Here is a 26,692-nt window from a genome sequence, read left to right on the forward strand (position 1 = left end):
TCTCCGTCTCTGGCTTTTCTCTCAGCGCCCCACAGCAGCTCATGTGGAGGAAGGTCTCTAAACGAGAAGCACATTTTGGGGATAATGAGGGTGATGGGCTGTGAAGTTGGGGTTGTTTTAATTTAGGGGCGTCATTGTGGTTCCACTGTATGCTGCATGTATTGACCATTTATATTAGGGAGGTTGAGCCACAACTATTCCTATCAACAAAATGAAAGCAACCTTTGATCTTGTTGGGAACCAGCCAGGCATTTGAATTCTTCCTTTGCGTTGCAATGTGTTACGAGGTCTGTGTGAAGGTGTTGCAGATCTATAGCCTCCAATGATCTGTACCTGAAACATCTGTTAGTCCAGATAAATTTGCTGAATGTCTAAATTGCATGAAATTTGCTGGTGCTTTTGGTAAATACAGTGTTAAAATGGATGGGAAAGTCTTTTTGAGGAACATTTTGCATTTGCTGGTAATTAGCCAACTGCTTTATGCTTTAAGTGGACGAAAATCACAGTGAGTCGCTATTGGAAAGTGACGACACTGGCCTGGGCTAGCTGGTTAGCACGCTAACTTCAGTAGCAGAAAAGATCGGTGTTCTCCACTGGGGGGTGAAGGAAGCAAATCGCTGTAGATAATTAGTCAGAGGGTTTATCTCAGTGGTCCACATTCATCAAGTCTGACTGCTCACTTCTCTCACAGTTTTGAATCCTCCTCCTCCTCCACATTTGTAAATGACGGGTCTTACCTTTGATGCCAAACTAAATTTTGTCTCAGTCTGCAAAATGACTTAAGAATAGACTTGTCAGCTACTGCTTAGTTACCAACTGATCTCATGTGTTGGGTCTGTTACTGTAATCTTAAACAGAGAAGATGTCATCTAAAAAAAATACCTCAGTTCATCACAACACATTGCTCGTATCCATACCTCTGACAGGTTCAGACAGCGTGACACTGAGTGCCTTTCTAGCATTGCAATGATGTCTGTTATGTTTCTGGGGTAACACATTGTCATGAACAGTGATTTGTCACTGGTAAAAATGTGTTGGAGCTGAACAGGGTTAGGGTTAAACCTTTATCATTTTTATTTATCTTTATTTTTTTTTTCTTGTCAGAGAAGAAAAATGTTCCAGACAGTCACAAACACGCTTCATGTGGCTCCATGTGGCTCCATGTCAGCTTCCTGTTATATCACTCTGTGCTATTATGACATTTTATTAGATTTATATTGACTTTTCTGAACACTACCCACTGTTTTGCTGAATCCTAAAAAAAGAAATCTTTCCTTTCTGCCACAGTTATAGTATGCCATCCGATGCCACACCCTTTAAAATTAGGTCTAGCAAACACACAAAAAACAAACAAACAAACAATGTTTATCCCCTTAGTAATTTTCTGTGGAATTCAGGATGATAATCTAAAACACCCGCCCAACGAGCCACAGCAGCTGCTGTCAGGCCAACTCTTTAAAAGAATCCTCTTAATTTTAATCTCTTTTTCACTACAAAAACTGAATATACAGTATAATTAGGTATCTGTATTTCCTTATAGTCCTCCTACTGTTTTTTCTGGGCATTAAACTTCATCAGTTGGCAAACCATGCCAACCTCAGCTGGAGGTTGTGCTTACTGTCATGTATCTGTGTCTGTCTTATAGAAGCCTGCTTGTAAGGTAACCACCTAAAAATCCTCAGTAGGTTTGTGGATGTGAACATAATCATAGCAAGGTCATTTGTAAATGGGACATTGGGACTGACTACTATCACCACAATTCCATATCTTCTGAGTCATAATCAATTAATTTGACCTTTGCCCTCCGTGCTGCCTGCAACAGAGCCCCCTTCCCACCCCCAGCATGGCACATTCAATGTGTCTCTATCCTGTGTGGAAAACATAGCTCTTTAATCTCTCTCTAATAAACACATTTCACTAGATATGTAGTGGCAGAATCCAAATAGAAAACGTACTGTATTGTCTGTGCCAGCACTCAAAAGCTGTACCACACACTTGCAGTCAACCTGGTGCCTCATGTGCTTCCGCATCTCCATTTAGGGCGACAAGTGCCCTTGTGGCTTTGTAACAATCCACAAGCCAGCATGAACAAATGAAGCACAGCCTTTGACAAAGCAGAATGTTGTATTTAATAAGATAATGGCTGCATAGCGTTTGGGTGTGCCACTTCCAGAGGCCTGGCATTTTTAACATGCTGGCTCACTGTTCAGGCCGACTGAATGACACCTGTGCTTGTGCTGCTTTGACAAATCAAAATGCTCCCCATAAAAATGGCCTATGATACGAATTATTCTGACAAAGCCGTTGTGTCTGTTAGAAATGTTTGTGTATTTTTATATCAGAGCAGACATACCTGAGCAGTGAAGTCACCACTGTCTACATTTGGTTGGCCATGTGCTCTGATCAGCAACACAAAGCTGAACCACGACTGTTTGTATCTGAATTAATAATCCAAACATTAATTTGGTAGGAAAGATTTACCGGATGTTAAGGAGAGAAATGAACATAACCTTCTACCCTTAGAGGTTGCATTTTTGTATTCCTTGTCACAAGTTTGGACTTTTAGTTTATTGTGTGCTGTTTTCATTGCACTTAGCTTTGGGTAAGATATAAGAAATGTAAATGCTGAATCAGCAAGAAAACAGCCATTGGCTGCAGAGGCCATGTAATCTCAGTGATTTGGAAACTGTGTGTTATTTTGTAATTTTTTCCACTGGCATCTGTTCTTGGCTATTAGTGAAAATACAGAAAATGACCTCCATCCACACACCAACATAACGTCACAAATAATCGTGTTGTGGCTGGGGTTAGGGTGTGTGTGTGTGTGTGTGTGTGTGTGTATGTGTAATGAGGTATTGAGAGGTACAGGCTGTGCATAGTCTTCTGTTGTTACTGGAAATCCTTTCTCAGTTGTTGTTTTTGACGTGGCTCTATTACAACACCCCTGCACATTCAAAATGGATTTAACAGCCTAGAATGGGCCCAAATTCCTCAAATCCACAAGGAGGAGGAAAACAGCTAAAGCCCTCGCTACTGAGCACATTAACATGTACGTTACTGCACCATTAAAAAACACATAAAAGTGACTTGAATCTGCAGCCAACACCAGTCTTGATTAAAACACAAAACCACAGGCTAGAATTATCATCATGGCATTTTAATACTGTTCTTTTTCTCAGCATTGCTTTTCTGGCAAACATGTACACAAAAAACGTAATTGACATAACTGACAAACATAAAACAATAAGGAAAAAAAAACTTCCCTAAATAAACAGGGAAGGTACTGTAGAAGCATGTTGAAAATATTTCAAACATTTCCTGCCCCGCTCACTGTCCAAAGCAATACAGAATGTCTTCCAGTTGATATATTGGAGGAAAGCAGATATATGAGTATCTGTGTCTGTGTTTATACTGGAATATTGACAAAGTGAAGAAAGAAGTGAAGCCAGAGAACGGTAAGTTGATTTTGGACAGTGCTGGAGTGTAGTGCATGGACTCAATTATAAAGAAGACGACGTACGGTTGATGTGGAAGCAAAATTAAAAAAAAAGACATGTTCACCTGAACAAACCAACTGATAACACCCAGTTATCTAAGCTTTCAGCTGTCCAACATAACAAATGTAACGAAGAGGGAGATCTTTTTTTACCTGGATAAATTGATAACATTACATTTCATATTTCTTCATTTTTAGTTTGTAATGTAATATAATGCAATGTCTTGTGAGGCAAAATAAAGCCCCTTTTGTTTCTGAAATACACATCAACATGTAATATGACACAACAAGATCTCAGTAAGGCTCCACACCAATGTCGCTAAGGCACGTCTCTGTAAACCTGTTATACTTTGCTATTTAAGATTCTTTTTTATCATTTTTTATTAAGAAAAGATAAAAAAAAGTAATACCAAAAGCTTGTGACATTCCCGGCCCCAGACAGGAAAAAGAGAATAAATACCTAAGAATGGTGCATTTCACAGTCTGGTTGGCAGTAAACAAGCAAAACAGTCTCCAAACACACAAGCCAGTAATCGTTGTTGAGCAGAAACACACTGAATGGTTAAAGTGGAGGGGCAGAAAAACAGCAAAAGTGTGTGAGAGAACAAAAAGCTGCAGGGGAACACTGTTTAGGGGCGGCACAGTGGAGCAGCGGTTACCACTGCTGCCTCACAGCAAGAAGGTTCTGGGTTTGAAACCTGTCGGCCGGCTGGGGCCTTTCTCTGTGGAGTTTGCATGTTCTCCCCTGTGCCTGGCTTCCTCCGGGTACGCCACCTTCCTCCCATACATGCAGGTTAATTGGTGTCTCTAAATTGCCCATAGGTGTTAATGTGAGCATGAGTGGCAGTTTGTCCCTAAATATCAGCCCTGTGATAGACTGGTCACCTCTCTGGCAGTCGAAAAAACAGTTTGAGGCTCGTCTTAACCTCGTCCTTATGAAGCGTTGGCAGACCTGTCAGAGAGAGTGAAGTGTCTGCCACTTGACGGTTAGATTCATTTGCTGAGTTCCTCTGATATACTGTATACCGTATGCTGTATTTTGTCCACGATGTATAGATAACAGAAATTTAATTGAATCTTTTCATTAAATCTTTTAAGATATTTGATATTTCTGGCGTGCTTTTAGTGCTAGTCTCACTAGTAAAATAGTATTTTACTTTAACACTGACTGCAAGGATCTCAGGAAAGTTTTAACTACATGCACCCTAAAATGAAAATAGGAAATGATCAAATCCATGATGTCTCATGCAAGCATTTTTAAGAGGAACAATTAATAATGTTTCAACTGACAACAATAACAATTCTGAATGGACATCAACAGCAAAAAAACAATAAAAAAAACAAAAAACACAACAGAAACAGAATATCATATCAGCTTGACAAAACAGCCTTCTAGTCAGGGCACAGAACAATCAGGCAAGTCCATTTACAATGGCTCTTCGTTCAGTCCATTTATCTTTCACAGCAAATTTATCTCCATGGAGCCAGAAGAGTTGGGATGTGTAGAAAGAATTACTGTGGATCTGTGGACGCAGAAAAATCCAAATCCGCATGTGAAAAAACTTCAAAGTTTTGTTTCAGATTAGATAATGTCAACAGCAAAATATGGAGTTTAGGCAGCTTTTATGGTCATTAACCTATTGCGTCTAAAGTGTTTGTTTTGGTTTTTTTTTGCATTTCCTTATGTGACCATTAGTCTTGTGGCAGTTCATCACTGGGACACCAGAAAGGAAAAGGATTATTTCTTTTCAGTGCAAGCTCTTTTTTATAAATTCCCATGGAGCAGTTGGAGTTGGTCGAGACCCCATTTTGTACCACGGCGTGTGGTCCAGGCAAGTCTGGATCCCTGTTTTCATTTAAACCACTGTCATTTCCCCCACTTCTGTAGCTCAAACGCTGAGGCACTTCTCTCCTTACCGTATCTCCCAAATCCAGCAACAAGATTACAGCTCATTCACATAGTTTCTTTTATATAAACAAAGAAATTTTTAAAAAACGAGCCGCCGATTACAGTTGTGTCAATGCAAAAAGGCACTTCCGTTTTCACTCTGCTACTAAGACTCCTCTAGTCGATTGCACATAGTTTAATCACTTGGTTAAGCCTCACCACCATCACCCAACTTGGCTTGATGACTTTAAACCACATCCTGCTTATTGTCCACAGCGGTTTAGCACATTTCCAATACGCTACGTAATCTTAAATTCATCATTTAGTATCTTTAAAACAGATGATCCATTCTGTAGTGTTATCATTTAGACAAGTCCAAATAAGTAAGTGCCACTTTTCAAACTGTGGATAGGTGAAATTGGAATGAAAATCTGATTTTTAACCACTAAGTGAGCCATAGCAGGATCTCACAAGTCCTGATGGGCAAGCCCACTCTCTCCAAAATCTTTCCAAGTGTTTGTATTTCATTGCATCTCAGAAGTAAGACGGCTTTAGGGATGCTATATTGTTATTTGATGGGCAGTGTCCTTGCATCAAGGGTACCTCATAGTCCAAACCCCCATTTTGTTGCGAGGATGGAGGCGGCTGAGGAGTGTGACAGCGGTCAATCTCAGGCTGTTTGTGGGGTAGTGTACCATTTCCCCCATTCTCCAGGCAGGCCTTGATCCCCTCCAGTTCCATGGGATCAGGATCAGCTGGGCCCAGCTCGAGCTCCATTCCTGCCTTGGCCTGCCTCCTCTTCCGCAGACAGACGATAGTCCCAGCCACCACGGCCAAACCCAGCACCAGTGCCAGGGCGGCGAGAGCAGGGATTAGAATATATTTTACCTGGCTCTGTGTCTTCACCCTGGGCTCTAAGGATGTCAGTGGAACCCCTTCGGTGCGAGCCTCTGTACACGACACTGTTTCTACAGAGCTGTTGGCCCGAGAGTTGACTCTCTCCCTCAGGGGACTGGCACATACTGAGTAGGTACAGTTGGGTCTCAAACCCCGCAAAGTGTACTCAGGGTAAGATGCCGGCACACTCAGGATCATGGGGCGGCGGTCAGGCCCTGAGAGGTTACGGTAGGTCAACCTAATGCCACGGATGTGTGGCCGTGTCTCGATGAAGCGGTGCAGGTCAAGAAGGATAGATGTGGAGGTTACCTGCCGTGAGCTGATGGCATCAAGTTCAGCAGGAATTGCAGGGGCAACTACTGAAACTTCTGTTGCTGAAGGTTTTGGTGGCTCAGGAACTTCATCCACATTTTCACAGTAGAGGCCAGAGGTTCCCGAGGGACACAAACAGCTGAGCTGACCCAGTGGGTCAAAATTACAAGTGCCCCCATTGAGGCAGATGTTTGGTGGGCAGATGTGCTGTCCATAGTCCCCACTGGTGGAGCTAGGGGAGACTGGAGGTTCTGGTGGAAGTGGGTAGCTGTCTGTTTTGGAGGAGAAGGTTTCCTCACTGGGTGGTGGTGGAGGAGGAATAGCATTGGTGTGGGTGGTTTCCGGAGAGGTGGTTGGCATCTGGGGAACAGAAGTACTTCCAATGGGGGAGCCAATCAGCATTGTTGTTGTAGGTGGACATCCAAAATCTTTGTGTTCCAGCGCTGAAAGCATCTTCCCAGCGTTAACTAGAGGGAAGTGACATCTGGTTTCCTCAGGCCTCCCAAGAGTCACACCCTTCTCTTTTAGCCAAACAGGGAACCAGGCTAACGGACACAAGCAGTTGAATGGGTTCTCAGCCGCTGTCAGCTGCATCAACCTAGGGAAGCTCTGGAAGAAACCCTGTGGAAAACCCTGAAGATTAAGTCCACTGAGATCCAGTTCTTGAAGTCCAGTCAATTTCTGGAAGTCCTCCATCCTGAGCTCACCAAATGGGTTGGCCGCTAGGCTGAGCTTGATCAGCCCCTTAAGGGAGTCTTGCTTTAGGGCCTGCGGCACCTCAGCTAACTGGTTTAAGGAGATGTCGAGCTCATGGAGGTTCCCCAGGGAGGCTATGAGATCCACATCCACAGAGGTAAGCCCCAGAGAGGCCACCTTAAAGGCTTCTAGGTGGGGAGTCTGGAGGTCTGAGACTCCTAAGTTTGGGATGTTGTTGTTGCTGAGGTCTAGAAGCAGAAGCCTGGGGAAATGAAGGAATGGCAGAGATGTGAGCTGGTTCCCTTGGAGCTTGAGTTCCAGTAGCATCTCTAATCCTTCAAAAGCATCCAAATGGATACTCTGAATGCGGTTTGCATGGAGATACAGCCTCTCCAGCTGGACCAAGCCAGAAAAACTGTCTTTGGAAATGTGGGTAATGTGATTAGAGGAGAGATCCAAGTTTTTCAGCTTTGACAGCATCTCAAACACACCATCTGGAATCTCTGCCAGCTCATTCTGGCTCAGGTCTAGCATCTCCAGCTCCACCAGGCCTTTGAAGTCATCTTGGGACAAAGTGCTGATGCCGTTCTGGAAGATGTAGAGTTCTCTGGTGGTGGCGGGGGCACGTGGCACAGTGCTGGAGCGTCGATTAATGCAGAATATCGAGTCCTGGAGCGGGCAGGAACAGTCTGTAGGGCAGTCGGAGGATAACACCAGACCAGATGAAAGGAACAAGAGCAGGAAGTAAGGTAACATGGTGGTGTCAGGCCTCAAACTCTGAAAGACATAAAAGAAGAAATTGTTTGTGTTAGTCACCAGTCGCATACTAAGGTTGTTGTAATTAAAAGCGAAATTTCACACGTTCAAACCAATTGATACATAAAATAAACTGGAAATAGGTAGAAAGTTAATAGACATGCTTAATTAGGAATACATGAAAGTTATGTAAGAAGATTTTTTCTCAGTCTAATTCCTTAAGCCAAAATCAATTGGCTCATGAAAAAATGCCAGGAGATTTTTTCATTATCCCTTCCACATCCCTTCCCCTATCTTCAACACTCACCCAGACATATATACAAACAGTAACACCGACTGCTCCATCATAGTGAATTTTGTGTTTTACATTCTTAATGAGCAGACACCCCAGGGATCAGGACCCACAGGCCAAGGCAAGTTAATACAGCCCACCCAGGGTGACCCCTCCTGGGGTAAGTGAGAAACCTATTCAGCCTCTTTCCTGTGTTTATGACACAGTCCTTAGCCCATGCAACCCAGTCTGCAGTAATGCAGCTGGAAGCCCACAGCCGCACGGCTGCAACATACACACATACCCGAGGCAAATATGCTGTGAGTGTGAAGGCACACACACGCAAACATTCAATCACATGTTTTGACATATTTGCCTAATCATATTACCAAAAACATTGGCGGCACACACAGGACCGTGGGGAATTGGGGGGCAAGCGGCGCTGTTGTGGGTATGGTGTGTGTGTAAATGTATGAGTGTTGGACAGAGAGGGAGGTTGGAGGTGGGTGTCAAGATCTAATTCATAATGCAAAGGCAGACAATGAATTTGTGAAGATGGGAAATGATAATTTACTTTACAAGTGTTGTACATTTGATTGATATTTGTTTTATGTTTCACTGGAGTAGCTGATTAAAGGCAGCGACTACTGAGGCAAACTGAGGTTTCATTGCCTGCAAGGCTGGCAAAAAAGACTCTGTTTGTAATGGATGAACTAAAGGTTGTTTTCTAGTTTAGATTCAGCCTTGCCTAGAGATGATGCAAATACATGCAAATTATATATAGATGAGTGCATACACAGATGATTTGGAAGCCTAGTATGACGGGATCAGCTCTGGCGACTGTGACCTTCGACTCCAGACCAGCTGGAGCCCAAAAAGAGGTTTTTCCAATTTCATCAAGTTTATTCTGGATGGCTTGTTGTAGTGTGACACGATCCAAGAGTCACAAAGACTGAAACTTGAGAGTGACCCTGGTAACAGTCAAAGGGATTTTCACTCAGGGAGGAAAAGAAAACAACAAATGAAACTGATGACACTTTGAATTTTAATTTGAATGAACAAAAATATAAAATAATTTTTTTTAAAAAAAAAAAACACTTTGAAACTGTACCATCTCTACCATTGAGTGGGAAATGATTCACATTTCTAATTTAGACTGAACTGTTCAGTGACACAGGTAATGTTTTTAAAAGAGCAACGAGTGCAGGAGCGGGTCACTTGACTTCATGTGTATTTAGCTCCATCTTTGCCTTTTGTGCATTTGCAGTACATATCCCTATGTCACCCCTTCCTCACCCCTCTCTCCTCACATCTCTCCCTCTTTCCCCTCCTCCTGTCCGACCTGGTTCATGTTAGTAAACTCTTGCCCTTTCCAAGACTCCAGAGGTGGAAGTTAAGGAGAAACCTAAGATGTTTTATTAAAGTCAGGAGCGCACCTCCGGCCCAGATGCCTCCGTTCCCTTTCTGCCCTTTGTCTCCTCCATTTATTCCTTTCTCCTCATAACATGCACTGAGCGAGGTCAGGGCTTGTCAGCGTGGCAGGAATTTGCAAATATTCCCTCATTTTCTTCATGTCTTTATTTAGCTCAAAAGGAAAAGAGGGAAAGGGAAGAAAGAAGGTGGGTAAACAAGATTCTTTTGTGTCTTAAAAAACAAAATTGGGACTTCAAGAGAAGCTAATACAAACCAGAAGCAGCCAAATCTAACAGTGTTGTGGTGGTTGAGCTTCAACGGCTCACTTGGGAAAGATCAAACCTCTAACCTGCTGCTCAACGATAAGTGCCATGTTTTAATTGGCCCGTCCGTGAATACCAGTTCTTGGCATGTTCCTAATGCTTTTCTGTGTTTTATAGAAAGTGACCACGACAAACGGACAAATGTGCGGCAACAAGGCAATAAAATGAGGTGGGATACAATGTGTTCTGAGTGCGTGGAGTCAACCTCTCTCTATCTGATGCCAGCTTCATAAAGTTTTATGAATGAGTTTCCAATTACAACTTTGTTTCCATTTTGGTACAGTGTCTCTCAGTTATGGCCAAAACTTGGAAATGGCGGGAAAAGGTGTTAAAGGACGTTAGAACTCTAATCACTTGCACCTTAACTCTTAGCTTAACTTTCCAACACATTTCATGACAGTCTGCAGGAGTTTTTGACATATCCTGTGAAAGACAGACTGACATGATCAAAAACACGACCTCTTTGGTCGGATACTGTGTGATTCTTTCTCACGTTCTGCTACAGTCCATCACAAGATGCAACTGGATTGAATATGACCAGTGAAATGTTACTGTGTTAGTGCCGATGCGACAGTGTTAGTTTTGGTGAGTGGAGACATTGAAGCAGCCACCGTAAAGAAATGTCTGGCATCACATTGCTTAAGTCACCAAACCACTCACTCTCTCACATCAGCCAGAAGAAAAAGAGAAGTGATCATTAGCATTGTTCAGACAGAAAGCTAATGTAAATGTCAACAATGCACGCGCTGAAAGTGTGGAACAGCATGCTCCGCTTATGTCAAAGTATTGCTGCTATGTCCTACGACTGCTTTTGTATGAAGGCGCATGCGTCAGTCTGAAGTAGCACAGCTCGGGAATCCAGATCTTTCTTTGTGTGCAGTCACTTACTGTTTATAGAACAGTAACAGGGTTATAATAAGAGCTGCTTGTCATTCCTTTAAGGGTGCTGCTGCTGCTGGTACAATTTGATTGCAGGGGAGAAGAGGAATGAATGGAATATGAATGAAGGCATAATTGTGTTTCAGAGTCAAGAAAGAAGGAGAGAAAAAAAATCATCTCCTGACAAATCTTATAGTTTGCTTATTAAATTTAAAGCTAACATAACAATCTTTATCCCTCATTCTACTTAGGATATATCCTTTTAGAAAACAAGTGTCTGCCATTTCAAATCCCAAGCAAACAGTGTGCATGTGGTCTCGTAGCTTTGCTGTTCCAACATGTGTCAGGACATGCACTGTAGGTAAAACCCTCCTGAGAGGATGCGTCATTTACAGCCTCTCTGCAAGTTTACTGCAGGGAAACCCGCTGCTGTGAGCTCTCTGCCGCTGGGTGCTGAGGTAGAAACAACCTTCAACCACAGAGGATAAGGATTTAAACCTCCATGACAGCGGGCATCCGCCCTGCTGAAGCATCCTTGTTTAAGAAACAGAATCCCTTCCCACTTCAGGGCTGCTGCTCTGTAGCTGAACGTGACCTCTGACCTCCCTGTAGACGAGGCTGAGACAAAAGACAAGTTTCTCTTTTAGGGTTATAAAGTGTCTCCTTATGTCAGTGAACTTTAGTCTTTCCAGAGGCGATTGCACCCTCATGTGTTGATGTCACCGAGAGATCAGCTGATCGCCCGTCAGTGACGCCTCAGCGCAGCATTGTATTATTTTATTTTCGTGTCTCTCTACTAAAATATCGAATTATATCAAATTATATTTCAAATTATGTTTGTTAAATGATGCTATGTTCCTGACGTGTGCCAGTTGCTAACTAATTATATATTGCATCCTTCAGCTTTTATTTTCTTGGCTTGTTTTCTGAAAGTTTACTCCCTCAGTGAAGGCATCATGTTGTCATGGCAGACCTTGGTAAATGCATGTTTTTGTGCAGTTTTTACATGTTGTTGTTGTTGTTGTTGTTGTGGTGTTGTGTTGCAGTGTAGAAATAACAATATTTTAAAAGAACGTGAGTTAATTCGATCACAGCTGCTTTATACACGGTATACCTCCTCTTAATTTGAAAGCTTTTCAAAGGAATGACAGGATGAGTGGGAGGAAACAAGGATGCAGGAGGAGATGAAGCGAGGAACGAAAAGCTCACAGCTTAGTCTGTGTGTGTCTACTTTAACATCTCGACCTGTTGGTCCTGTTGTTTGATACTGAACCGGTGCCCACATCATAAAGCCAAGAATCTGCCATCCACCACATGCAATCGGTCCTGCATAGCACTGCAATAACACAACTTGGAGTTACGTTCTCTTTGCTCTTTCATAAATTCATAATTAAATGTGACAGTGAGCATTCTGCTGTTAAGACTTCGTGGCACGCAGTATATCCTCAGCTATTTGTATGAGTGTAGATAAGGCCGCATGATGAAAGAGAAACGTCGCCGTCAGATTGACATGAAACAGGTCAACATTCACCCGAGACCTGCAGAGCACTGCAGCACACAGCCACACACACACACACACACACACACACACACACACACACACACACACACAGGCATTCCTGCACATGTTCACACCAGCAGACACACACACACACACACACACACACAAACACGTCTACAACACAGCTGGATTCTGTTACCCACAATACACTGCAGCCATCTCTCACTGTGAGACAGAATGAAAGACCCACATAAACCTTTGTCCTCCCCCGTGATAAGAGAAAGGTAGAGAGAGAGAGAGAGAGAACAGAGAGAGAGACTAATAGACAGTGAGTGTGAGAGGGAAAAGGACACGAGACGGTGAGAGAGAGAAATTTGGTGTCTTAATAGCTGGTAGCTGACGACGGCCTCCATTCATCCAAAATCTGCTGTAAACACACCGACTCCACTAAACCTACAGTGTATAACAAAAACCAGATATGACAAGTGTTGACATTCTCTCAGACTGAGGTGGAGGGAGTCCGAGAAAATCCCGGTCAAGCACAACTACTGCTACTTGACTGACTATTACTCAAGGAAAATTAAAGGAAAGTCGACTTTGAAAGGGAGACGATGGACTATTTTCTTACTTTTTACATTTTTTTGTAATACACTGGAATTATCCTTTCCTCGTAAAACATCTCTTTACTTGTTAGCTGTCTTCTTCTTCTTCTCCGACAGAACAAGGGCCAACTCATACCGAACACTGTTCTTTAGCTCTACTAGTGGTCAAAAACTCCACAGGTTACCTTTAAGTACGTAAGTGCAACTGTACAAATATTTAATTAAGATTAACTATTAAAGAATATTTACACAAACCTCCTCAATTTTGAGTTTGTAGAATTATGAAAACTGCTCAAGTGAAATTGATTTCCTCTTCTCTTCTCTAACTTCATCTGGGGCGTGCCAGTGGATCAAAAGTATTTAATTAAAGGCAGATCCGCACCACCTCCAGTTCTTTGCCATTGCTTTGTATTGTTTTTCCTCCTCATTCCTGTCAGGGGTGAGCACTGCGATATCAAAGGGAGGCAGAACAGCAACTGTGGTTGAATCTTTCCAGGATAGGAAGGTTTGGTATTCTTTATTTATTTACACCCACGTCAGCAGGGAGCATTATGAAGATTAAAGAAGGGGAACCTAGAAATACTGTTGACTAAAACAACCACAGTGGCTGCCATAATGCAGGAGCAACAAACGGAGCTCATGTCTGTTGTAAAGTTTCAGGTATGACTTAACGCTGCAGATGTAGCTCAACTAAAGAGGAGGGGCAGGAGAGTCAGGAATGAAGGTACAAAGAAGCAGAGAGTGGATCATAAATTTTGTCAGAAGGTCTGTCTACAGGGAGATGACTTCATTCCCGTGGAGAAAAAAAAAAAAAGGGGGACGTGAGTTAGCGGTACAACCCTTACCTTAACTCCCCCACCCCTGAAACTCCCCGTAGTGGAATATCCTGTTACCTCACGGCTGAAAAGCCCGAAAAGTAAAATCAGTTTAACCACTTCAAACTCTTTGCCTTAATGGCTGTTGTGTGAACGGGTAAAAGTTCATAATATACTGTACGCACACATGAACAAGCAAGCATGCGTCAGGATAACTGACACACACACACACACACACACACACACAAAATGTCTCAGATGCTACTTTTACGCTTATTTTGATCTAGTACAAACTTTTTCCATTGCTGGATTTGCTGCTTTGTACATGTCCCATATTAATCAGTGGATGGTGCGTTCACAGTCATGTGATTGCTGACGATGTGTTAATGTTGATTAGCAAAATTTGAGCCTGGCTCATGTTTTTGTCACTTGTCTTTGTGCTGAAGCTCTTTGCATTGTGTGATTCAGTTGTCACATTGAAATGAATGAGTAAACTGTATCAGTGCTATTGTTGTGGGTGATGACGTGTTGATGATCAGGTCCTGTAAGTCATTCTGTACAGAGTTCAAACCTGCGGATGGCATAACATAATGTGGATCAACAACTCATACATTCACATGTGCTGTCCCTGCAACTGCTGCTGAACACTTCCAGTGTCCATGGATGGATCCAATATGGAAGCAAATCTGTCTCACCAGATTTTGAAATTCAAACGCCTGCGAATTTGTAGCGGGGAATTTTTTGCATTGAAATGAAGTATCGGATTGATGACCGTATGCACGTAACTTGATTGGCTGTATGTTGGTTCGGTTTTAGAGTTAATCGATTGCTTATTCTTGTTATCCTGGATGATGACTCAAAATTTTTTAATTCAAATTTTGGGATCTGAATTTGGACTATTGAATCTGAGCAACTTGAATATTTATGATTCAAATTTTTTAAAGCTTTAATTTTTTCATTCTGAACAGTGAAGTCAGTTATTGTGAATGAAAAAATAAAAAAATGATGATTTCAATTTGGAAAAAAATCTGTGCTAGAAATTTATGGGCTTTTAAATTTCTAAATCTGGTGAGACAGATTTGCTTCCATAATTGAATCAATGAGAGATGGATTAACACGTTTGTTTCAACTCTTTCCAAGACCAGTCAGTCTTTTTTTTTTCTGTGCCTCAGTCCAAAAAAAAAAAAAAAAAAAAAAAAATCCAAAAAGCAGTTTTAATGTGAAACAGCAAAAATGCATGATGGATGAAGAGATAGTCATGAGGAGCATGTTGAGAAAATTAAAACCAATAAACACATGGAATTCTCTCATTAAAAGAAGGCAGGAGACGATGCATTAAAGGGCCTGTGTATAGTCTTCACTTTAGATGACAGTGAGCCGACTGCGTCCCGCTGTGAGCCCAACAAAGCAAAAACCTCTCGACTGACAATAGCAGCACATAAATAAGTCGCACAGAACACAATGGGCTGTGTGAAAGAAACAATCAAACACATGCTAACTATTAGTGCTAAAGCTTAATTACATACACAACCTCCCACACACAGTTTTCTTTCTCTCCAGCTGCACCGAAAGCTCTTCTCTTCTCTTCTCTTACTCTCTTTGCTTTAACATCTTTCATACAAATACATATACACAGCACACAAAGGCAGAGTGACCAGTCGCCTCTGGGGCAAATGAATAACACAGTGTGTGACAGCCCGTCTCCTCCTGCCATTTGAAACTACGGAAAACCTCTCGTCAAGCTTTCACTGGCTGCTGATCCTGATCTGATTGGAGTCAGGTCTCTTCTTACCTGCTGTGTTTTCGTCTTTCCCACCAGTTCTCCTTACTCTGTGCCTCTATCAACCTCTGGCACTCTGTCCCTCTCCACGACTACATTTGTCCTTGCATGAGCAAAAGTAGAGAGAGCATTTTCATCAACTTCAAGAGAGCAGCAAAGTTGTTGTTAGCCGCTGCTTAACCTTGTTACTCCCAGTAGTTTCAGTAGAAGTGAGGAGATCATCACGTAGAATATGACAGAACAACCCAACAAACCGGATTACTGTCTTATAATCAATCATTATTTGCCAGCGACCTCTGTCACCCCAGTGGATGGATTTGGGCCATGTGGCTGCCTCAGTGACGCCTGGTGTGTTTTTGGTGTCTGACTCAAGTATGGCAGAGATGCCAGCTATGCTGCTGCTGCTATGATGAAAATGCAAAGCGGCACGTAGGTGTGCTGTTGCTGCTGCTTGTCAGACCTCCATTCTCCTCTGTGGATTTAGGAGTCATCGCTGTGAGGGGACGCAAAGTCACACAACTAGAACCTGCCTGTTTACAAGTTAATCTGTCTTTGGCTTGACGTGTTTGTGGGACAAAGCCAACAGATACTTAAAAAAAAAAAAACAACTGATTATTAGCTGAAGTCGTTCCAAAACAGAACTGCAGTGACAAGTCCCTGATATCAGAGGAGTGTACACCCTACTGTCTGCCAGTAAATCATGTAGACCCAAAGCTTGATATTTAATCTACAAATATAATAGTTTTGAAAAAAAGTCACCACTAGGGGCATTTTGAAAGCTGAAATATTTTAGATTGACGCTGAGCCTTTTTCATTTTTGCTTTATGTCTTATGAGACACAGGTGTAACAAACATCACTGATGATGGTTGCACTCCCTCTTGGTGTTTCAGGGCCAGATCTCTTGTGCTGTGCCTGCTGACTCACCAGCTCTTGGTCTTTGTTTTGTTTGCTAATTATTCTTTATATGGACTGTCCAGAACAAGAAAACATGTTGTTAACAGTGACCGTTTTAGTAAGCAGAGGTCAAGGTGGCACTGCAATACTCGTCATTAAGGTGGAGACTTGTATTTGAGGTGGTGTTTTCACTGAAAGCAAACCCAGTGTGTTAAGGCCAGTTTACACCTCTGGCTAGAATTGAGGCTGTAGATGTGGTGCAGGTATGGCGTAAGTACGGTGCAAGTACGGTGTGGTTGTACCCTTCACCATAGCCTGACATGCACCTCCTTAGAAATATAACTACACGTTACGGTGACAAAGACCACAACAACTATGATTTGTTCACTTGGTAGCATCATATTTCCTGATGTTTATCAAAGCGATGGCGGTCTTCCAGCTGTTCTCCTTCTGACCACAAACGGTCTAAGTTTCCACCCTGTGTGTACAGGGATAAATAAGCTGAATAAGTTGGAGACTACACATGTAACTGTGACTCCACTCAAGTATAGATTCTTTAAGCATGAAAATGTGACAGTGACACATTGGTGCAACTCTTTTTATTTTTTATTTTTAACAGATCTGTGCACACTCAGATAACTCAAAGCTTTCTTTCTTTTAAAATCCAGTAAATATCTAATAGATACATGTTGCTGTCCATTAAAATGTTCTGTTTCTTAGAGCTACTAGAGCCAGAGAATGTAGAATGGAAACCCGCCAACTTATCTGTGCTACAAGAGTGATTACCAACCTGCTTTGGTATTTCCGTGTGGCACGATTGGTTACACCCCTTTTGGTTCAGGATGAATTTTGGTGGCACTGGTTTTTCCACTGAGGCTCTAAACTTATGAACGCAGCGATAAAGCGCCACAAGCAAGGTCAAGAATCCAGCAGTAACGGCTACAGCAGCAAGTCAGTCATAAAATGTGGCGTGTGTGAGTGCTCAGGTGTCTTCACACTTCATTGGCTGTGAGCCTGTCCTGTCAGTCAGCAGTTGGAAATAAGCATGTCACCTGCACTCAGCCATCACACAGGTGTGCCAGCAGGCACCTGGCAATAGAAACAACCCTCTCAAACATGTCCACTCCTTTCCTATCATCCTCTTCTGACAGCTGCTACAAATGTGTTTAATCCTCCCAGGGAAGTTACAAATCCTACAGGTACAGTTAGACTTTTTACTTACTGAAATTATTGCACTAAGTTCATGTCTGACAGTCTGAGGTCGTCCAACAAGTTATATGCAATTAAAAGTTTTTATTCTCAACTTGATTAGGGCTGAGGTTTTATAGAATTAAACTGTTGGAGCTGAAATATGCAAACGTCTCACCCTGAAGCAGTAAGTGCATTATTAGTCCCTCCCTCGCCCCCTTCACATCTGTTAGACCTGCCATCACTTGTTGCTCATCTTAATGAGCTCTTTACATCTGGAAATAGCATCTCACCTGAAGCTGAGATACTGACAGAGGTCACAGAGGCAGCAGAAGCAAAAGTTCAATAAGGTTTTAATTGGCCTTGTTTTCTGTGCACCTTCCCTGCATTATTATTATCTGTGGTACCACTGCACATTTAAAGTCAAATACACTTCACTGGTCCCTGCTCTTCATCCATTTATCTCCTGCCTCCCTCCGCCTGTCCGCCCGTCCACCCATCCATCCCTCCATCCTTCCAGCTCGAGGCCTGATTACTGACTGGTGATCACCTGCAGGACTCTTTCCCAACAGGAGCCCCATCATGCTTGTTAATGCTAACTGTCAGTTACCCGTGACAGGCCTCTGGCAGGGTACAGGCTGGGCTGAACTGTGGGGGACGGGTGAGGCGCTTCAGGCTCCTCCAGCAACTTATACAAGTCTAGACAGGTATTATACCACTACAGCTTATCGGTATTTTAACAAACATCAGGCCTAGTCTCTCTCTGAGTGATGTCCCTCTTTTCTTCTTTTCTTCCATCACCCCACACGTACATACACACAAATATATTGCTATAAAACTTTTTTTATTGGTCCTTTTTTAATTGTCTTAAAAATAGCAACACATAAATGGAAGAAAACACACATACAGGTGTGAGACACTGCTGCAATATCATCGTCCAAGTAGCACAATCACAAAGCATCTCATAAATATTAAGCATGTTTGATACGGACAGGACTCAGTCCAGTAGTCAATGATTAGTAGCTGCAGTCACAGGGAGGGCCGACCTATCATGCAGTGTGTTTATATGCACTCAAGAAACCAAGTAAGGAGCTATTTGTAAGTTTTGCTATTGCTACATAGCCAGCATTAGCATAAACAGCTGTTTACTTACCAGTCTTGCTGAGAGCTTTAGCCATCGTTGAGTTTACAAGACAGGAGGTTATAATACGGCCCCTGAGCAGTGCTACTTCTTCAGGGCAGGCTGCAGTGACTTGGTATCGGAAAGTGACGAGACAGTCGGACCTGGCTGGGGCTAGCTGGTTAGCATGCTATGTTAAGTAGAAGAAAAGAAGTGATAGAAATAGAAACAAAACCAGAGGAATGCTTTCCATCACTGGAGAGAGCTCTTGGTGAATAAATGAATGAAGTTTGATGCTGAACGCGCAACGTTTCCTTTAGACTGGTAAGTAAACAGCTATTGATGCTAACGCTGGCTATGTAGCAATAGCAGAATTTACAAATTGCTCCAAACTGGGTTTCTCCTTTACATTATGATATCATCTTACTGGAGAAAGTGTGGTAATGTTGGGAAAGGCCCTGCCACATTTGTATTCTGACTATCCACTTGAACCTGACTTGAGGCTGTCCCTTATGTCAAGACCACTTTTTACTGCTATCTGTGTTTTGGACACCTTTTTTTTTTCTTTTTTTTTTTTATAAATGCAATCATGGTAACTTTCTTAACCTTTTGACTTTCACTCATAAGTTCACACTTTTATTCATTGTGACTAACTATGTATGCAGTGATACAGGTCATTTAGTGGGTGTTGTCCGCGTACCGAATCAGATTATCCAGGGACTTAATAAATTACTCGCCAAGCTTTGCCTCTCGATCGACCAATTCGCCTCAGTACAAATGTTGAAGAATGTAGCATAATTCTATTAGAGTTCATAATTTTCACTACACAGCAAAACTTTTAAACATTAAATTTGTGGATACAACGTATTTGCTGTATGTCAGACCTTTCCTCAGACTTCACCACAGCCCTGGCATGCTGGCGTGCTGTTAGCATGGCTCAGTAACATCATGGGACTTCCGGCTTCACCAAAACCTACTAAGTAATTTGTGCAGGAAATTTGTAGGCATGGCAGAGTCGCACCGGAAAATCAGCAACAATCAGTGCCGTTATTTACAATCACACGTCCCCGTATCATATTTGTCCCGTGCAAACACGACTTTACACCATCATGAACACTGCATCTTGCCGCACCCGTTGAAGTCCTTGCAGGGAAGCACGCACACACACAACAACACACCCCCACACACACAAGCAAGCAAACTGAAACTCATGGCCCAAAGACCTCTACCAACTGTCCCCTGCTGCTGGATCACCTCATTAACCCAGTGTTAGGTCAGGGAGTGTGGATGGATTTACTGCAGAGAGAGATTTCTATAGGAACTGCCAGTAAGGAGACACACACACACACACACACACTGGAAAATGAGTTCACCTTCTGAAAATCAAGAACATCATCAATAATTTATTAATATGAGGCACAAAGGCACAGCTTGTGTGTGTGTGTGTGTGTGTGTGTAGAAATGTATCCCTGAAGTAGGGTGTTGTTTTGGTGTGTGTGTGTGTGTGTGTGGGTGGGGGGAATGGGTGTTTACTTTGTCACTTATCTATTTACTTAAACTCCTGACATATCCTTTAAAGTAAACACATGCACGTACACACACACACACACACACACACACACACACACACACACACACACACAGTTGTCTCTGCTGGAAGGGGAATCAATTAGTGGAAACTGAAGCACGCGTGTGTTTGTTTGGCTTGGTTAAAGCCAGCGACCTCGGCTGGTTCATGACCCAGGAACAAAGGCTGCATTTTACACAGGAACAGAAAATCTGAATTTTAACTCTTTGTGGTGCCGGTTCAGAGCCACGCCAGGTCGTCTGCTTAAAGTTTACAAGACCAGATCTGATTCCCAGCCATTATTTTCACAGTGTGCAAGCAGCTACAGACACGTAAAATGTGTCCTGGGAGGGCGACTCTGCTGAGAACCCTTTGTGTCTGCAGGAGAAGGAAAATATGGAACTCATTTTAGTTTGGACGCAGATCATCCTGAGCTATTTGTGCAAAATGTCATTGCAAGAAAATTAGTTTTCATGCTGCAGTCATGTAAAGTTTGATGTTTTACAGCACTTTCTACTTTTATTAAGAAAACTATCTCACAAAAGCAAAAAGAAAAAAAAAAAAAAGTGGTGATTTTATACATAGACCACAGTTGATGTTTACCTAAACTCACAAAGCAGATTGTGTTAAGTCCTCTGATGACATCACACACAAACACACACATCAGCGAGCTTATCTCTTCAACAGACCATTAATCAAGACCGAAACCAGGCTCTTTCTCTGTTTGCACTTGCTTCACTATGAGCACTGAACATTCACCTCGAATCAGAGGCGACTTATTCAAAGTCCTGAGAAAAGCCATTGTGATCATAAGTCATTTTCTGGGTTTGCAAATTGTAACACTGCAGGAAAAGCAGCTCAGATTATCCAACAAGTGATCTAGTTGAATATGGTCAAAGGTCACGTTAATACCCTGTCTGGCTTCTTCTGTTTCTTCTGAGGTGGGACGTTTATTTCAGCTCCAGGAATATGACATCTATATATTTAAGAAAAATATATACAGTACATATATATATATACACACCATAACCAGTTACATGGCTTAAGTGGTTGATGATGAAGCAACTGGGCAGCAATGAAGAAAGTGTGCAAAATTTTTTAAATCTCATAAAGTTCAGTTGTGCATCTTGTGTCAAAGCCCAGTTCAATGATCCTTTTTTAAACACAAACTTGCCAGTTTACATGTTTGCTAAGTATTCCTGCGAGCCTCGCCCCGCCCTCTGTGGTGGAACTGGACTCTGAGGAGAAATGTGAAGGAATAGCTGCGACACGGTCTGCTGCAGACCGGGCGCTGACACACGACTCTTGGAAAAAAAAAAAAAAAAGCGCCCGAGGCCTGTGGGGATGTTTGGAGAAGGAACGGGGAGAAAAATAGTGTTGTTGTGTTTGTGTGGATGGATGGAGTGTGCATACGTGCAGACACACACAAAAAACAAACGCGCACGCTAGACTACCACAGAAGCCGCAAGTGACCTTGTTTGATTTTGCGCTGATAACATAAACAATGCTGCCTTTTTTTAAAAAAACATCCCATGTAAGGGGGATGAGATGATTTGGGTCATTTTGTTGTAAAATTTCATGTAAATACACAGAAAATGCAGGAAAGAGGGACAGAACATAGAACGGTGACAAACACTTGTACTAGCCACCAAATTGTTTTTCAAACCTCATGGAAACAGTGGGATATAATTTGAATGTTTGAAGTATTTTTTAACTCATATGAGTTTCGAAGGAGCTTAAATGGTCCAGTAAAGCGTGACTATGCTTTTTTTTTTTTCAGATTCCTTTACAGATAGTATCTCGTCTGTTTGATTTCATGGGAAGATTGGAGTCTGTGACTGTTTGAACTAGTTGAAGAACATGCAGAGTCTCAGCCTAACAACAAACAGGAAAAGACATCCACAGAAAAAGAACTTAAATCTTGTCGCTAAACCTAAATATTTCCACTGTAACTTCAGCTCATCCTGTCATTTCACACCTTTTATTTTCTTCTAGACATCATTTTAGATCACAGCTCACAAGTTGTCCTATCATTTCAGATCAGGGCTATATATGCAAAAAGCGAATCTCCAGGTGGTTCTGATCCAGTTCTTGCATCCCATGTTCATGGGGTTTCAACTCCATTTAAACTCTGCATTTGTCAGAGTGTTTGCTAAGAACATACGATGACTAAAAACACTGTGCGAGAACATAAAACAAATAGCTGGTTGATATCTCTACAGGCTCAGCTGTCCTTCAAGCTGCCAATTGTAAAAATACTGTATGTTTGTTTCAACTGCAGGGACATTACTGAGTCGACTTACAGTTTTTACTCCATGTCCACTGTTGTTTGCTTACTCAGCTGTCCAGTGTGCTGACCCTGTTGTTACCCTCAGCTGACACTCCATATAAATAGTTTTCTCTGTCCTGAAGCAGGGACAATAAAATGAACGAAATCCATATAAAACGGCTACATTTAACGGTTCTTTTGGAGATCTATCCCTTTCTTTCTTTGGCTGACTACAGGAGTTGCAATAAACTTGGGAGAACATGTCCCTCCCTGAACCCCACACACACACACCTTTCCAGACCTTTGAATAATGGCTGCAGTCAAATTTTAATGAGCAGGGAGTTTAGTGAAATCCAGAAGTGTCTGAACTGACCAACAGCCCAACTGAAACCCAACACAGTTCTGCTATGAGGCTGGGAAGTTGCTTCATCAGTCTTCGCTACCTCAATTCATCTAATATGTAATCTGTTCCAATGAGGGTAAGAGTCTGGTGTGTCTTGGCCTCGTCAGAGGTATGGAGCAACGTTCCTGCAGCTGACTGACCCTCTCACTGCTTGTCTTGGACTTGTGTTGGTCTGTCTGTGTTTATGAACTGTCTTGGTTTAGCTAGTGGCCAGCGCTAATGCATTGGTACAATACTCGTGACAGAAATAAAGAAATAAACACTGTCCTGTGTAGAACTTTAAGACCGACCCTGGCAAGTGTCAAGAGTACACACAATGTTTAGTTAGTGCACCCTAAAATGAATAAATCTGCTGTCTAATTACTCAATTTGTTCTCAGACACTAATTAGCAGAAGAGACACAATATTCACACAATGTTGTGTTCAACAACCAATAACTCAAGAATACATACGTACTGTATCTCAGTCCAAGATCACAATTAAACTGTGGCCTTATTAATCACAGGCAGCCCATTTCATTACCTAACAAGTTTTACTGTTTATTTTCACAGCAGCATGTGTACAGCTAGTTGCTTGTTAGCAAGGAGTAAGCAAAGTGTGCAATATAGCATCCCATGTAGCTATTTGTAAGTTTTCTCTGTTGCCAAACGTTGTTCCTTGCTGGGAGCAGGTGGTGGTGATCGTCACTTGACAACAGCTTTGACCATTGTTGAGTTTACAAGACAAGAGGTTATAATACCCCCTCTGAGCAGCGCTACTTCCTCAGTGCAGATTGGAGGGGCTAGCTTGTTAGCGCGCTAACTTCAGTAGAAGAAAAGATGCAATGGAGACAAAAGCTAACACTGCTGTTGCTTTCCACCTCTGGCGACGGCTCTTGGTGAGTAAAGGAATGAAGTTTGTTGCTGAACTTCTTGCTAACTGACCAAGCTTCCAAAAGCTGTGTATTATTTCAGTTTGAAAATGTCACCTTTTATACCTTCTCGCTTCATACTTTCCCTAATTGAATCTTTCTGATTTGTTGTCATTAACTTTAGTGGATGCTATCTGTGTTTGTTACTTTTTTCTTTTTTTAAATAAACACCCACTGATACGCATGCACACAAACACATACTTCCATTATTCACTCCTCTTGCTGCCAGTGTGCACTGAAGCTGCTGGTGCCTAACTTTTGATCCGCTTGCCATCTCTTTGAAGTGGCTTTCGCCTCTCATTTGTGAACAAGATGTCCAAATTAAAGATACCGCAGGCTCGCCCACAGCCGCAGTTTGCTACGCTGGGTTCAGTGGGCAGACTGATGTTTTATCTGAGACAGCACCAACTCAGACCAACAGCTAGTTATGAAGCTGGAGGGAGTGTTGATAAGTTGTAACGACCTTCTTGTCAACAGATAAACCGGATTTGTGTCTTTTGCACTTTTTAGCATTATGCAAAGAACGTGACCGCACTAAAAGCTGTTTGTGTTATTCCTAAAAAGCTCTCCAACTCTGCTGACATGCCATGTGGGAACAATGAGGAAATAATCTGTGCCTCGTCTACTCAAAACAACTTTACAGTGTTCATTATAAACATTCACAACTGTTTGAAGCTGACAGAGCGTTCTTGTGGATATTGTTGCTCTGTATAATTATTCTCAGCTTTCGGCACATTTTAATATTTGTGTTCCTGTTTTCTTTTTACGTCAAAGAAAACACTGCAATGTCACCCAGAAACTATAAAATACATAGCTTTGCCTTTTTTTCACTGCAGTACGAGACAAAGCTGTTTAATTTACAGAAACACCCTCACTTCCATGATAGTTTTATTCAAATACTTTGTATTATATGGATCATTTAGTCTGTCCCTTTGGTCTTTTTTCCCCCCATGATTTACTGGATGTTTTTAAGACTTCCATCAGTGGGCTTGTTGTTGCAGCAGTGGAGACAGATGTTGTCAGGCTCAGGAAATATATCAAAGATATGTTTTGTGTGTCACAGCAAAATATGCAACTGTCGACAGACTCTGCTTTTTCTCAATGACATGGAAACAAATACATCCAACAATATGAAATAAAATGTTTTTTATTATAGATACTTTAACTGCACTAAATCTTCATCTACATTAATCATAATGTCTTGGCAGTTATTTGTTGGAGCTGACCTCAAGTCTACTTTCAAAATGCCACACACCTTGCAAGATCTGTGATGTCGAAAGCCAGGTCGACTGTTGAAGACGTGACCTGAACCTGCTCTCATTACGATAAACAAGTGAGTAACAGTTGTGAATCTTGCACAAGCCCCTGCGTGCATGGTTGGATCTGTTTGTCTGTCTTTGGCCAAGTATTCAAGTATCATCAGACAGTCGGCCTTGAGCCAAGTGGAAACACGGTGAACCGCAGAACGCACTCAGCTGCGATGTGTTTGCCCCTCTGGGGTTGATTTTTTTTTTTTTTTATTTGATTAATTTGGATTGTATCTTTGACTCCTATTCAGCAGAATATCTGCACTTCTCTCTTTCGGCCTGTGTTTTTTCTGCTTCGTCAGTTTCTTGTCGCGGTCTGTAGTCTGACTGGTCCCCCCTTTGACTCCTGACGTCTTAATCCCCTGCCAGCTGCAGCGAGGCCTCCAAGGACGCCTCTGGTTGTGTGTGCATGTGTGTGTGTGTGTGTGTGTGTGTGTGTGTGTGTGTGACAGAGAGAGGGGAAACTGTCTATGCAGGAATGAATGTGTGCAAGTCTACAGCATGGACCTGTACTCTTTGATGAAATCAGTATTGTATTAAAGTTTGCTTTTTCTTGACACATAGAAATGTGTCTCTCTAAATTAGTGTGGATTAGTGAGTGTGCATGTCACTCATCCTCTTGCAGGAGTGAGATTATAAACACTGTGTCAGTTAAATAACAGGTTGCAGAGTATAACAATACAACTGGGTATGGCAAGACTGAGGATACACACAAACACACACAAAAAACATCCAGGAAATAGACTTGAGGCTGTTATTTCACAATAGAGTGATAATTCCTGTTGTGCGTTTGACTTGTGGCCAAACTATAAATAAAGTTAATTGCGGTTTTCCTTGTTGAATTTGTTGAGGAACAAGCGTAGTGCCACACCTGCAGTCAAAGCTGTGATTTTAGCTGGCGCTGATACACTTGTACTGTAGTGCTTTTGGTTCCTTTGCACATTGTGTCTCATCAAGCAATGAAGATAATAATCTGCAATCTATAATTTAAATTAATTTCATTCTCTGACCTCTGCACTAATTAATATTCATTTAATTTGTCTGTGGTGAAGCAGCAGCTGCAGCTACCTGGATCCTAGATCTTTTTATTTTGAGAAACCAACAGTGGAATAATCCCATCCTTCCACTGATACCCCTCCAGTCTTAATTTACTCCTACCACATATTTCAATGAATTGCTAGACGTACACACCATTAAACTAAGAAAGACTACAAAAACCAAACACCTCTAACATCTAGTTCAGTACAGACGTCCACGATCTTTAAAAGTCCGACTGTAATTAATCACAAACATATCGGCGATGAGACAAGTCGAGAAAGGATTATAAAGCGCTGGAGTGTTTTAAAAAAAATAAATAAATAAAAATGTTATGTCCACATTTATCATAAAGGCCCAGTCACACCA

The 26,692-nt window shown here is 42.0% G+C and overlaps 1 protein-coding gene across 1 annotated transcript in view; it reads right to left on the minus strand.

Annotated features, from left to right (window-relative positions):
• Positions 1-3,154: 3,154 nt before the first annotated feature.
• The window catches only part of LOC111216697 (vasorin-like), a 31,495-nt gene continuing 7,957 nt past the window's right edge, over positions 3,155-26,692 (minus strand). The window contains exon 2 of the mRNA XM_022738315.1: positions 3,155-8,066. Coding sequence (XP_022594036.1) covers positions 5,919-8,045 — 2,127 coding nt within the window. The 5' untranslated portion in view covers positions 8,046-8,066 and the 3' untranslated portion in view covers positions 3,155-5,918. The remainder of the gene's footprint in view (positions 8,067-26,692) is intronic.

Source organism: Seriola dumerili, unplaced genomic scaffold (genome assembly GCF_002260705.1).
Source record: "Seriola dumerili isolate Sdu_G_001 unplaced genomic scaffold, Sdu_1.0 BDQW01000035.1, whole genome shotgun sequence".
Taxonomy (NCBI): domain Eukaryota; kingdom Metazoa; phylum Chordata; class Actinopteri; order Carangiformes; family Carangidae; genus Seriola; species Seriola dumerili.